Below are 14,935 nucleotides of genomic sequence, written 5' to 3'. Positions count from 1 at the left end.
AAAAACACAATTCAAGGCCTACATTAAATGTTAAACCTTAAAATAAAGATAAACACATGCAGCATCTAACAGCTGGAACCTGTGTTAATGACAGTCACCAATGGGTGTTTTTCATGGCAGCATCTTGATGAAAGAAATGTCCTTCTGGGTTCAGCTCCAAGTGGGGAAAAAGACACTGGAGACATGGAGGCTGCTTGGAAAGATGGTTTATTGTTGGACAGGGCCACATGGCTTGAGCCCTGAACAGGAAAGGTGATCAAATGCTTCAGTGTTGGTGGAGAAGAAGAGAAGGGCCTAGGGAGCGGCTTGCTAGGCTTTTTATAACCTATTTAGTCCCACCTCTCTGTTTCCTGTTCCTGTGTAAGAAATGTATTCTGATTGGTCGTCAGACTTCCATAGGGCCATGCCGGGGCAACTCTCTGGGCTGTGTTTTGAATCCATGTTTAGTTGAGCTCTCAGATGCCATGTGGTCAGTTGAGTAAAGGGCCAATATTATCATGCCTTTACTCCCATCCCCCCCTGGGGCTGCAGTGGAGAAGTCTTTATTATGTAAAAGGGACTAGCTTGACCTTCTTAATGGCCCATTAACAGTGGGGATGGGCAAGAAGCTACAGGCAACTATTCTGTCTTTTAAAACATGTTTCTTTCTTTTAATATCCAGAGAAATATTCTGCCTTTTCAAGATTTCCTAGGATATTTCATTTTTCTGGGAGAGGGCTGGATGATAACTTCCCACAGTCTGACATTTGTTGTAAATCCACCAATCGCTTTCCTTAACTTGTCTCAAACAAAAGCTATCTGGTTGTGCTTGTGTTCTGAGAGAGTATGAGGAAATAGTAAATGCAAATAATAATGAACTATTACTAGTGCACCATCTGCACCCCTTATGCTGGTGAATAAAGATACCCCCCCAACCCCAATACCTTGCAATCAAGTCTGCAAAGCCGGCCTTCATGGGCTACCATGTCTCCAGGTGCCTGCAGGAAATATGGCCGGAAAAACCGTTCCTGCAGAGGTTCCCGATCTCTTTCTGATACACGGGACCTTCCCCTGCATTTCAAACACATCAGAATATTGGCTAGGTGTGCATAAAGAAGAGCTTTTAGATATAAGAAAACATGATCTCCTGAATTTCACTGCTTAGAAATTAAGGATTTCCAAACTCACAACTTGAATTTGCCAAATAAAACTCATGCTAACCACATAGGCTATATTTTAGCATCAGACACTTTTTTAATTTTTTTTTTTTTACCTGTGAGACTGGATAGGTGTTGATAATCTACCCCGTAGTGAAGGAGTCTGAACCATCAAACGACCAGAGCAGCTGATTCTTCCCTACCAGAACATGCAAGAGAGAAGAAATGTTATTTGTTCATTCATCATGTATTGGTCATTCTTCATTGCTATATCTCATTTGTGATATGTAAGGCTGATTATTTTTATAGAAATAAGACAAAAATCTTATTATACTTCTACAACTATAAATCTTATACTGGAGTTATTGCCATTGTTGCTAGATTCAAAACCAACTGATAGCAATTGATCAATCAATCATTAAAATGAACTTTCAAAATGTCTGTGTCTGTCCTCATCCTCTTAAGTTTAAACAATGTATGTGTGTAAATAGGAACTTGTACCTGAGGATTTGCAGCCATGAATGTATAGTTTCCATCATCATCATTTGTAGTAGTTTCAATATGTAAAGAACAAGTTCCATCCCCCTCTCGAATCATTTTGAAATGTCCATTCTTCTTTGAAATCTGTTTGCCATCCTTAAACCAGTATACCTGGGGGATTTTTAAAGAAACATCTATTGTAAGTAACCTTGTATTGATGACTATAATTCTATGTATATTGGCTTAAAAGAAAATCTCATTGAATTCATTGGGACTATTTATTTGAGAGTAAAAAGATTGCATGAAACAATGCAGCAAATAGATTTAAATTTTGGAATAAACTAGCTGCATGACAAACAGACACTGTACTGAGAATGATGGGTGGTTGCCGGAATAACTGAGGCGAAGAAGGAATAAAGGCTAACAAGTTTATTCCTTATAACAGTAACAAGCTAACAGAGCAACTGGCTCGGAGACAGGCAACAGCTGAGGCTTCCATCTGACAGCTCTCCTTTATATTCCGAGCTGTCAGATGGCTAGCCAATCAGCTGTTGGCTTTCTCCTGCCAATACATGAATGTGGTGAGCATGCTCAGAACATGACCTTCCTTCCCACCACGTTCACGCAGCCGTAGTGCTGTAAGTAGGTTGGGCGCCGCCTAGCCCAGCTTGAGTGACGCAGCTCAGGTTTGACTGCAGGAGTGGATGGACGACTCTCCAAGGACCCGGATTCGCAGGATGGTGGCGGCGGCGGTGGACCAAGAATCAACAGGGGTCGGCCCGGCTCCAATGGTAAGTCGGCGTCTAACATCTCTGGGTAGGCCGCAGGCTCATCTGGTGGTGCTATGCTTGCACTCCCTGCCGCGTCCCTGGGCTCTGGCTGGAACAGGTCAGGTTGATGCATCAGTTGGCCCCTTCTGGCCCGCATCTGATCGTGATGGCGTTGCCACGCCCAACCATTGTCCAGCTTTACTCTGTAGGAACAGGATCCCGTCTGGTCAGCCACAATGCCCAGCAGCTGCAGGGGATGGCCTACATAATTTCTGACATAGACTGACATAGCGGGACTAATGTTGGTAGTGGGGCAAGGCATGTTGTGATGGGCCAACAAAAAGGTATCTATTCGTTCCTGCCAATTGGTTGGGCCCATCTTAGTGAGTGCTTCTTTTGAGGAGTGCACCATGCATTCTGGCAGGCCATTACTGGCCAGGTGGAATGGGGAAATTAATGCATGGCGAACCCCAAGGGTTGCCAGGAATCCCTCGAACTTAGCTGATGTAAGCTGGGGTCCATTGTCGGACACCAGAACATCTGGAAGCCCATGGGTTGCAAATAACTTCCTGAGGGCCCGATAAGTGCTTCTGATGTGGTGGATGGCATTCTTACTATCTCTAGCCACTTAGAAAATGCATCAACCACCACGAGAAATATCTGTCCCTGTATGGGCCCCGCAAAATCAACGTGAATGCGGACCACAGAGAGCTGGAGCGTTCCCATTCGCGTGGTGTGGCTTTGGGTGGTAACTCTTGGGAGCTTTGGCATTAGGGACACCCAGAAATGTAGGCTGCAATGTCTTGATCTAACTTCAGCCACCACAGGTAACTGCACTCTAATGTCTTCGTGTGGACGATTCTGGGGTGGCCACAGTGGAGTTTGGTCATAACTGCAGCTCTTAGAGGGGGGAACAATCACCCTGTGACCCCATAGAAGGCAGCTGCTCTGAACAGATAGTTCATGCTGGCGAGTTTTGTATGGGAGGAAATCTGGCCCTATGGCATCCTGTGGCCAATCCCGCTGTACCCAATCTAAGACCTGGGAAATTACCTTGTCCCTTGCGGACTGCCGGGCGATGTCAGCAGCAGTAACTGGTAGGTTAAGGTCCTCAATCAAGAGGACAGAGGCAGCAGGCACAAGATAGCAATAGCAATAGCAGTTAGACTTATATACCGCTTCATAGGGCTTTCAGCCCTCTCTAAGCGGTTTACAGAGTCAGCATATCGCCCCCACAGTCTGGGTCCTCATTTCACCCACCTCGGAAGGATGGAAGGCTGAGTCAACCTTGAGCCAGTGAGATTAGAACCGCTGAACTGCAGATAACAGTCAGCTGAAGTGGCCTGCAGTACTGCACCCTGAGCCACCTCGGCTCTTACAAGATCCTCAAGCACCACGGGGAGGGTGCATCAGCTCAAGGCATCGGCATGGGCAATTTGCTTGCCCAGGTGGTGCAGCAGAGTATAATCATGGGAGGCCAAGAACACAATCCAGCGGGTCATGTGGGGGGAGAGCACTTGCAGAGTTTGGATGTCATCGGCGATTAGGCCAAGCAGTGGTTTGCAGTCGGTGACAATCTGGAACCGGCGACCATACAAATAATGATGAAAGCATTTAACCCCAGCCATGATGGCTAGGGCCTCCTTGTCCAGCTGCTCAGAGTTTCTTTTGGCCAGAGAAAGTGTCCAGGAAAAAATGCCACTGGCACCTCAGTGCCATTTGGCAGCTGATGGCATAGGACAGTGTCAACTCTGTATTGGGAAGCGTCACAAGCCAGAAGTAGAGCCAAGTTTTTGTCTAATGTGAGAGGACAGCATTAGATGTCAGCAATTGCTTAACTGCTTTGAATGCTGCGGCTTCTCTTCGGCCCCAGACCCATGGAGCTTTCTGGTCTAGAAGGCGATGAAGTGGTTCAACCACAGAAGCCTTGTGGGGCAGGAACAGTGCATAGAAATTTAGCAACCCAAGGAAGGCTTGGAGCTCGGCTTTTGTTGTTGGAGTCGGGGCCTCTAGGATCGCTTTGGTCTTGGCTGCAGTTGGATGGAGACCAGTGGCATTGGCGAGATACCCCAAGAACTCGACCTGGGGTACAGCGACTTTGCACTTCTTGCATTTGACTTTTAAACCTGCTTGCTGGAAATGATGGAGGACTGCATGAAATCGGGCCATAGGTTTGGAACAGCTGGTTGCAGAGATGAGGACGTTGTCAAAGTAGGGGACAACGCCTACTTTGAGTCCATGGAGCAACTGCTCCATCAAGCTTTGAAACAAGTCTGGGGCAATGCTGACCCCAAACTGCAAAATTCTTTGACGAAATTGTCCAAGTCAGTTTGCTGGATGTTGTTGATTCTGCTCACCTGAAGGCCAAGGGATTCAAACCAATCAAGCCCCAGGAGGCTAGGCAACGCTCCTTCTATGACAATTAGGGGAAATCTCCCTGAGAATCCCTTGAACTGCACCATGAACTTACTAATGCCAATGACGGGAATCAGGTTTCCCTGATAGTCCCGTAAGGTCAAATTGCACTTTTGAAGGCGGCATTTTGTCATGGTTGGTATCAGTTTTTTAATGGTGCTCCAGGACACAATGAACGTTACTGAGCCAGTGTTCAATTCCATTTGACAGGGCACCACTTTGATGGAGACAGTCAATTGGATCTTCTTTTTGATGGTATGGCAAGATTGCCAATTGATTGATTTAGAGTTGGGAGCCTGGTGGAGAATCGCATGGCAGTCATCTCCCGGTTTGGGCAATTTGGCAGGCAACCATCGTGGATGCTGGGTTTTAGCAAGCAGAGCTGTCATTGGCCAAGAAGCACGGCATACTCTGGCAATATGCCCTTTTCGGCCACAATACTGGCAAGACATTTCTCTAAACCTGCAGTCAGCTCTTACATGGTTGCCTCCACAACCCATACAGGCAGGTTTAAACGGACCCTTGCCGCTAGGCCAGCTCTTTTTTTGCTTCATTAAGCGATTAATGTCATCAGTCTCCTCAGGCTCTGACTCTTCACTCACATCCCCTTGATGGACTGAGGCCACGTTTGAGATCAGGAACCTGTTGTCGGTTGGTGACAGCAGGTTCCGCTGAATAGCCGCCAGCGATTGCATTGCTAATTCCGCTGCGTGGGCTTCATCTAATGCAAATTGAAATGACAAGTTAGGCTTTGCCAACAGCCACCGCTGCAGCTGCATATCACTCACGCCACATACCAGCCGGTCAAGTAAGGCGTCGTCTAAGTCTTTAAACTCGCAATGGAGTGCCACTGCTCTCAGGGCTGCCATGTACTGGTTTATTGACTCGCCTTCAGCTTGGCTCCTGTGGTGGAAGGCATGTCGGCGGGCTATTTTGGACCGCGATGGCGCGTAATGGCTCTTGAACTTGGTCATCAATAGCTCCCATGGCACTGATTTGATTGGTGCTGGTGCTGTAAGGGCCCTTGCGGTGTCGAATGTCTCTGGGCCACAGACTGACAAGAAGTAGGCACATTTTCTCTCATCTGTTAACTTTGTAAAATTATCCGTGACCAGGAAGCATTCGAATCATATTATGTACGATTCCCAGGTCTCAGAACCCTGGCTGAAAGGTGTGAACATTAAAGTGGCCATTCCTGTCAGGAGCCAATTGCAACATCTCATCGCAAGTGACAGAGCTCAGTTTCAGTTAGTGACTTCGGCTAGCGACGTTCAGCTCAATAGTGACCAGCTATCTCTGAAACCTCAGTTCGGCGATCCCACCTTCGTCACCAGTGTTCTGTACTGAGAACGATGGGTGGTTGCCGGAATAACTGAGGCGGAGATGGAATAAAGGCTAAGAAGTTTATTCCTTATAACGGTAACAAGCTAACAGAACAGCCAGCTCGGAGACAGGCAACAGCTGAGGCTTCCATCTGACAGCTCCCTTTTATACTCCAAGCTGTCAGATGGCTAGCCAATCAACTGTTGGCTTTCTCCCGCCAATACACGAATATGGTGAGCATGCTCAGAATGTGACATACACCATTCTCTGAAACAAGGGGCCAATGCAGTCCATAAATCAGAGCTATATATGACCATTTATTTGTGCCGCCCACAGAGCTCCCTGATGTGCTTGTCCCATGTTTGGGAGTAGCTTTAAGAGATGTGATGGCTCAGTGGCTAAAACACTGAGCTTGTTGATCAGAAGGGTCGGCAGCGCAGTGGTTCAAATCCTTAGTGACGCGTAACGGAGTGAGCTCCCATTACTTGTCCCAGCTTCTGCCAACCTAGCAGTTCGAAAGCATGTAAAAATGCAAGTAGAAAAATAGAGGCCACCTTTGGTGGGAAGATAACAGCGTTCCGTGTGCTTTCGACATCATGCCGGCCACATCACCAAGGAGATGTCTTCGGACAGCACTGGCTCTTCAGCTTTGAAATGGAGATGAGCACCGCCCCCTAGAGTCGGAAACGACTAGCACATATGTGCGAGGGGAACCTTTATCTTTATCTTAAGGGTGGGAGTGGAGCAAGTCAGAGACCTTTTCCCATCCCCATCACTAAATTCTAGCAGGAAAAAGCACAGTTTTCCAGAAAGTTTCCCATCTTGGTGATGTCATCAGTCCCTGAGTGGGGTCTTGCATCTCTCTGGAAGGTTGGGCAGCTGAATAATGGGGATTCCCTGATACTGTAATTATTGATTGAAAAAATTCCTAAGGTTCCTCTTGCCATCATGGTGACTTCTCAGTTTGTTTGATTTCAGATCCTATGACTTGCAGAAATGATAGACAAAACCCATGCCCATTGAGAGATAATGGGAGTCGGAAGGCCACTAAATTGGGGAAGTGTTTCACACTGCATATCTGAGCAATGGCTGATGAACATCATATTTTCTGTAGTGTGCAATTAAGAAGGATCTACACATGGTAACATGCCTCCTGCTCTTCTATGAAGCACAAAAATAAAGTGGAAGTAAAACACAGAAGCCAATTTGTATTAGCTCTCCTGAAACACAATGGTTCCACCTAAGAGGCAAGATCTTCCCATTTAAGAGGAATTGAAAGACCGCCTCCTGCTATTCACCTCCCAACGACCAATAAGATCACACAGGTTGGGCCTCCTCTGGGTGCTGTCGACCGGACAATGCCGGCTGGCAGCTCCCTGAGGGAGGGCCTTCTCTGTAGCTGCACCGGCCTTGTGGAATGAGCTACCCGCAGAGATCCAGACCCTCACCACTCTCCCGGCCTTCCGTAAAGCGACTAAGACCTGGCTGTTCTGGCAGGCCTGGGGCTGTTGATTAATTTCCAGCCCCACCTGATGGAATGACTGTTGTATTAATTTTTAACATTGTATTTTTAAATATTTTAAATGTTTTTACTTTGTTGTGAGCCGCCCAGAGTCCCAAGGGAGTGGGCGGCATACAAATTTTATTAAAGTTCAAGTTCAAAGTTCAATTGTCATGACTTCTGTAGCACTCTATCCTTTTTTAATATTTAGAGTCATAGGCTTTCTACAAACAAAATCTGTTTCTGTTCACAGAAATGACTCTGAGCAACCAATAAACAATAATTTCTGCTTCTTAAAGGTAAAGGTTCCCCTCGCACATATGTGCTAGTCATTTCTGACTCTAGGGGATGGTGTCATCTCCGTTTCAAAACTGAAGAGCCAGCGATATTCCCCAAAAGTCTCTGTGGTCATGTGGCCGGCATAATTAAGCACCGAAGGCGCACGGAACGCTGTTACCTTCCCATCAAAGGTGGTCCCCACTTTCCTACTTGCATTCATGCTTTCGAACTGCTAGGTTGGAAGAAATTGGGACAAGTAATGGGAGCTCACTCAGTTACACGGCACTAGGGATTCAAACCACCAAACTGCCGACCTTTCTGATCGACAAGCTTAGCATCTTAGCCACTGAGCCACCGCGTTCCATTCTGCTTCTTAAGTCTTCTTACATTTCCCCTGCTTATCTGCATGGCCCCCAACTCTCCAAAATAGGGAATCTTTTTGGAGGGGTGCATTCACAGCAACCTTTCCTTGCTTTCTGCAAATACAAATTTGGACTAGATGACCTACAAGGTCCCTTCCAACTCTGTTAATCTAATCTAATCTTAAATGTCATGGGGGCAAAGTTCTTTATATAGGAGTAGATCAAAGCAACCGACATGAGAAATTGCCGAGAAGCATTCGTATTCTGCTGCTCGGAGGCCCTACCTTGGGTATGGGGATTCCAACAATCTTGCAAGTGAATGTAGCTGGATATCCTTCCAGGACACGGAAGTGCTTGAGTCTCTTGTCAAAAATGGGAGCAATGCATTTGCCGGTAGGGATTTCGTCATGTTGGATCTCATCATCTGATTCATCCACCGGAGTACGTTCAAGCCGAAACTCTATTTCATTCATTAATCTCTGCTCAAAGTTGGAAATTTTGTATTCCTGCAAAACAATAGTTGAATCAAGTCTACATATCTCACTGGAGCCTAATAAATATTTCTTGGTATATAGTCCCCCTGCCCAAAGTAATGGCTCTTATATGGCCAAAAACAATAATAAAAAGATTCAGATTATTAGAGATTCAGCAAACTTAAACCATAAGAACAAACAGTGTGGGGCTAAGTAGGAGGGAAAATCTCTTACTCTATTCATTTGTGCTCCAAACGATAGGAGGCTTCATCTCCCTAAATGTTTGTCATAGGATTCCATCAGAAAATAAACCAAACTACATTTGGCTCTGCCCTCCATCTCTGTATGAAGGATGCAATTAGAAAGGGGAAGGAGGGGGAATTCTGTTCCCTGACATTGCTGCTTCTCTACTTCCTCTGGTCTAGGGATAATTTCAGATTAGGCTTTTAAATAGGGATGCTTCTAGATGCAAGATCCAATAATTAACTGACCACTTCAGAATGCAGAAGACATTGTGTCTTCTTCTCTTGCCAATAGGCAACCCTACTTCTGCAGTAGTAGCCTAGATAAAGATTTGGAGGCGATTATGGGTCTCACCCACCATTATTTAAGACAGGGGTCACAACCTTTCGGACCTCAGGGACCACTAAATTCATAATTTTAAACCCCGTGGACCACTAATATAATCTACCTAATTACCGGCTGGGTGGGCGTAGCTAGGTGGTCATGTGACTGGATGGGCATGGCCAATTTGATGTCAGTCGAGGGGTGCCTTGCTGGCCTGTAATCCCACCTCCCCTCCTAGCCACTCCTCGCCTCCCCATCCAGGCTCCTTAGGGCCCCAACAGGAAGCAGTTGTTGGAGCTAAGCTGCCACCGTGAGAAAGAGTTGGCAAAACAACTGGCCCAGTTCAAAGTGGATCTGACCAAGAATGAAGCTTAGCAGAAGCAGCTCACTGAAGACTATGAGCATAGGCTTTCCAAGCAGAGGGAAGACGGTCAGCCAGTTCCAGGCCATGATACAGTCCCACTGGTACAAGGCCCTCCAGCTTTTTGCCACCAGCAGCACTTCCCTCCAGCCTTCGCCCAAAGCCCCACACCAGGAGGCTGCAGCAGACCATAAGTCAGAATTTCTCCCCCCTCTGACCCACACAAAAAGGCCCCAAAGGGGGAGACCCTCTGCAACAAAACAAACGTTCATTGCACGTATCCAGCCTAGGGGCCGTAGTTTGGGGACCCCTGATTTAGTGCAATATTATAAGAGCCGAGGTGGCGCGGTGGTTAAATGCAGCACTGCAGGCTACTTCAGCTGACTGCTAGATCAGCAGTTCAGCGGTTCAAATCTCACCGGCTCAAGGTTGACTCAGCCTTCCATCCTTCCGAGGTGGGTAAAATGAGGACCCGGATTGTTGTTGGGGGCAATATGCTGACTCTCTGTAAACCGCTTAGAGAGGGCTTAAAGCCCTATGAAGCGGTATATAAGTCTACTGCTATTGCTATATATTAAAAAATGCAAATATTTTTTCTGCGGACCATCAAAATTTTCTCACAGGCCACTAGTGGTCCATGGACCACCAGTTGGTGACCGCTGATTTAAGAGGTCTCCATTGGGGCAACATGTGGCTACTTTTTGCAATCCAAACAACACCCGCTGATTTAAGTGCTGGAAATATAGTCTCTCACCATTTTAAAAATGAAAGCTCACAAAATGTGGAATGTAAACTCTAAAATGGCTATATTATAGTTTTATTTCTTAAAACCCATGATCCCCTCACTGGTGGCTTTTGAGCCTCCAGCATTCTGGAACATCCTTCAAGACCAAAAAGCAATTCTCCTTATTTTAGGACAAACTCATATCAGAAGTGTGAAAAAAGTGTGACTTTATTATATTCTGCCCTTTAATTGGTTTACTTGATAACAATAATTCAAAACAGGGTCCTGATTGAAAGAAAATAGACATCATTGTTTTAGTTGTTTTTTCAATAAAGGAAGAAGCACAGTAGAATTATCAGGCTGAAGAGACATCAATATTGCAAAAAAGAGGAATTCAAGGAACTTAAATGACATAAAATAATTTCCTTATTTCAAAGCAATAGATGATATATTTAAAGGAATATTTAATTTTGAGCAACAATGAAATAATTCTATCACTTTTACACACATTTCAGTGCAAACACTGATGTTTTTGGAAACATATAAAAGGGTTGCTTTTTGTCCAAGGTCACAAAGACCCTATGTGGAAAATAACAACAAGCAACTTCACTCAGTCATAATAACAAGAATAATACATATACAAATAAAGCAATAATCTACTCAAAATAGAATAGGCAATCTGAATGTTTACCATGAACATAAAGTATTTTATAATTTCCTGTTTACTGGAAATTAATTCAGTGTTTCTCAACCTCAGCAACTTCAAGACATGTAGACTTCAACTCCCAGAATTTGTATGCTAAAGACACTTAAGATGGCAAATTAAATATTTTCAAATCTACTTTTACCAACTTGTATTTACTTTTGTTACTATTGACTTCAACTTTGCTATATTGAATGTTGAGATAAGAAGTTGAATCTCTGTCTAGCTTTGATTCCAGTAAAAGAACATGAGCTGAAGATGCCTGATTCATTACAATTTTTTTTAAAGCTGGTGGTGAGGAATTGTACCAAATGGATCTCTGGTCTCAATAGCTCTTACTTTTTTGTACTTTTTTTTTACCAAGAGTTTTGAAAAGAAGATTAAAAACTAACAAGAACTAATATAAAAGAAAAAAGTGAATGTAGGTGTCCCTGTGATCAAGAAAAGTGAATGTAGATGTCTACTTGCTCTTCCACTGAGCGAATAATAACATCAGCAGGATGAAGTTCAGAGTAGGATGAACTTGTACTCAAAATGTAGATCCTAATTGGAAATCTCCCCATTGTATATATGAGAATTGTCCATCCCCACTTCTCAATTTAATCAGGGTCCTAAAACAAGGAGAATCATGTTCAACTATCTCCATGAAGTTTTCTTAATTGAAATCCCTCACTCCAAAAAAGCTGTTTGCTTGATGGGGAAATCATAAGGCACTTCCACCCCACCATATTTTCATCCCTAAAGCACTCCTTTCTGAAATCATCTTGGCATAGTCTACATTTATTCTCACATACCCATCCTGACAACATGGGATGAGTTTGTCATCCTTAGCCTTCTGTTTTTTGCTTCCTCTTTTGGTTGCTCTTCAGACAAGGAAAAGAATAGCCCAAGAACAGAGGAGAGGCATTACAGTGGTGGGTTGCAGGTGGTACGCCCCGGTATGGGCGTACCGGAGCCTGCCCGGAGCACTGGATACCGTTCCTGTATGGTGCTCCGGAGGGCCCACTCACTCACCCGAGCTCCTTACCTGTCTTTTAAGGCTTCCACGCTTCCGCACACGTGCATGGTGCATACAGCACCTGTGCGACACTCCACTGAGCAGCTGGAGTGGCATGGAGGCTCGAGGAGGCTCATGGAAGCGGTAAGACGCATGCATGCACTGTGCGTGTCCATATGGATACCGCCAGGCCCATTCCAATCGTACCGGTTGGAACAGGATCCGGAACCCACCACTGAGGCATTAGTAAAGTTAGTCAGACTATCCTTGTACGCTGCACCAATCTAGAAGGACCCTTTGTGATGGGAGTTGAGGCAGAACTGATTGGAAAGAAGTCCTGGAGAAAAAAAATCACATTTTTTTGCTGAAGAAAAGATTATTTTCAGATCTTCTTTATTGTACCTATTCCTCTGCGAGCTGCACTGGCTACCAATTGGTCTCCGGATGCAATTCAAGGTGTTGGTTATTACCTTTAAAGCCCTACATGGCTTAGGGCCAGCATACCTTCGAAACCGCCTACTGCCACATACCTCCCAGAGGCCAGTAAAATCCCACAGATTGGGCCTCCTTCAGATGCCATCAGCCAGACAGTGTCGGCTGGCGGGCCCCTGGAGGAGAGCCTTCTCTGTGGCTGCTCCGACTCTTTGGAATCAGATACCCCCAAAGATCCGGACCATACCCACTCTCATGGCCTTTAGGAAAGTTGTAAAAACCTGGCTGTTCTGGCAGGCTGTTGACCTCATTGTTGAGGTCCAGCCCCGATTAGAATGAATGTATGTGGTGTTGTGATTTTAAACTGTTTTTTTTTCTCTCTCTTTTTTTGTAAGCCGCCCGGAGTCCTTTGGGATTGGGCGGCATATAAATTTTATAAATTAAATAAATAAATAAATTTTTAGTTTCAGAGACTCTGACATAATTTAGGTTCAGTACCGTCACCGTAAGGACTTGAGAATAATTGAAGCAGATTATATACATGGCAGCACATCAGAAGGCTACCTTGCAAAATAAAAGAAACCTGGGCAGTTATAATGCTCATACAATGATTTCTGTAATATTTAGTTTTTATGTCAAGGTGCTAGAACATTTTTGCTCTATAAGAAATATCAAAAGCACAGTCTATAGAATTGATCCAGGGTGGGGATTCTTAACTGCAGTGAAGGCTGCACACTGAAAATATGTAAACTAAAAATGCATCACAATAAAATATGGAAATGTTATAACTAACTTTAGAATGTAATGGATTGTGAATCTTGAGTTAACAACATTAACAGTTGAATTAACAACAGTTAACTCATAAGCTGCTTTGAAAGCCCTCTGGTCAGAATGCAAACACACTGAACCATGTTCCAACAGGGTTTTAGAATTTGAACCTTTTTTGTAGTTTACGGAATATCTTTGCTTTGAACCCAGATTTCTTGTAATTAACACCTTTGGCTGCTATTAAAATACTTACCATGATCACAGTTCATTTTAATGTAAGAAATACCCAACCTCGTTTCAATGGCAGAAGTTAAATTTCAGGTTTTGCATTCTACTGAACATATGTACATATGAGGCACACATGTGTGGGAAAGGAAGGCTGTACCTGGGATACTTCCTCAGCGGTAAAGTTGAAAGTTGGGGAATGAGGGCTGGGTCCCTGTAGCCCACGAGCCAGATTTTCATCATAGGCTGTTTTCTGGCGGAGGGAACGAGGAATGAGGAAAATTGCATGAGGAAAAAGTTATGATGACATTTATGGGCATTATTTTATTGAAAGAATGAAGAACAGAAGGTAGTTTCAGAGGTAAAAGCAAACTTAGGATTTAATTGCTACTAGATAGTATAATCTATTTAAGTTAACTGAGGTAGCATAGAATATTTTACAGGTTGCATATTATATATGTGCTTGCCATTTTCCCATTCTTTGTATGCTCCCTCCTTCACAAATTGTCCTTCTCTTTTTGCCAAAAGTAAGACCCTCCACCATCATTGTTCCACCTTGCTTGAGATTTGCAATGTTTGGTTTTTCATATCCATTTCATATGTATTTCTCAGATAATACCCTGTTTTCCCCAAAATAAGACCCAACCAGAAAATAAGCCCTAGCATGATTTTTCAGGATGCTCGTAATATAACCCCTCCCCAAAAATAAGCCCCACTTAAGATCATCAGCCAGATAGACACAATTAGTACCGTATTTTCCCCAAAATAAGAGCTAACCAGAAAATAAGACCTAATGTACCTTTTGGAGCAAAAAAATAATATAAGACTCGGTCTTATTTTCAGGGAAACACGGTATCTCAGTTAGCGTCTGGATAGTAACCTTCTTTCCAACTAGTATTTTAAAAACAGCTCCCTTATATTAAGCACATTAAACCATTGCAAAATTTCATTATTGTCTATCTATTGCCTTCAATAGACTAATGCTTCAGATAGAGACAAAAATATCATCACTCAATTTTCTTAACTGAACAATTTTGGACTAGCAAGGATTCCATATCCAGATGTGCCAGACCATTAATGTCTTTTGCTCATTTAATGTCTTTGTCAACAATTCCTATTACGATGTGCAGCATGCTGAGGTGTTCATCTTCCTCTTGGCATTTACTATTCTAAAGGAATCATTTTCCCTGGCAGAATCGCATTTGCTTCAGTGGTCATTATCTTACTCAACAAAAAGCAAAGAAAAAGTAAAACTAAGTTTCCCTCAAATCAGGCTCTCTCCTTATAATGACTTGGGAATATCCATGTAGTTTCCTTGGCAGCCATATGGAAGGACTGGATGTCTTTTCTGGGATTATTTTAAATTTCCCAGTCTTTCTTACAATCCTGGAATTTTCAAATGGTATCTCATTTCCCAGG

General features: G+C 44.1%; 1 protein-coding gene across 1 annotated transcript in view; it reads right to left on the bottom strand.

The window, feature by feature from the left end:
• MYPN (myopalladin) overlaps positions 1–14,935 on the bottom strand; it is a 68,881-nt gene that overhangs the window by 6,054 nt on the left and 47,892 nt on the right. Inside the window, exons 12-16 of the mRNA XM_032232236.1 lie at positions 13,677–13,769; positions 8,551–8,772; positions 1,638–1,787; positions 1,253–1,335; positions 924–1,050 (exon numbers count right to left, since the gene is read on the bottom strand). Of these exons, the coding sequence (XP_032088127.1) occupies positions 924–1,050; positions 1,253–1,335; positions 1,638–1,787; positions 8,551–8,772; positions 13,677–13,769 (675 nt within the window). The remainder of the gene's footprint in view (positions 1–923; positions 1,051–1,252; positions 1,336–1,637; positions 1,788–8,550; positions 8,773–13,676; positions 13,770–14,935) is intronic.

This window comes from Thamnophis elegans, chromosome 15 (genome assembly GCF_009769535.1).
Source record: "Thamnophis elegans isolate rThaEle1 chromosome 15, rThaEle1.pri, whole genome shotgun sequence".
In the NCBI taxonomy this organism is placed as follows: Eukaryota; Metazoa; Chordata; class Lepidosauria; order Squamata; family Colubridae; genus Thamnophis; species Thamnophis elegans.
Note: the sequence above shows the minus strand (reverse complement) of the source record. Positions and strands in the feature narration are given on the sequence as shown.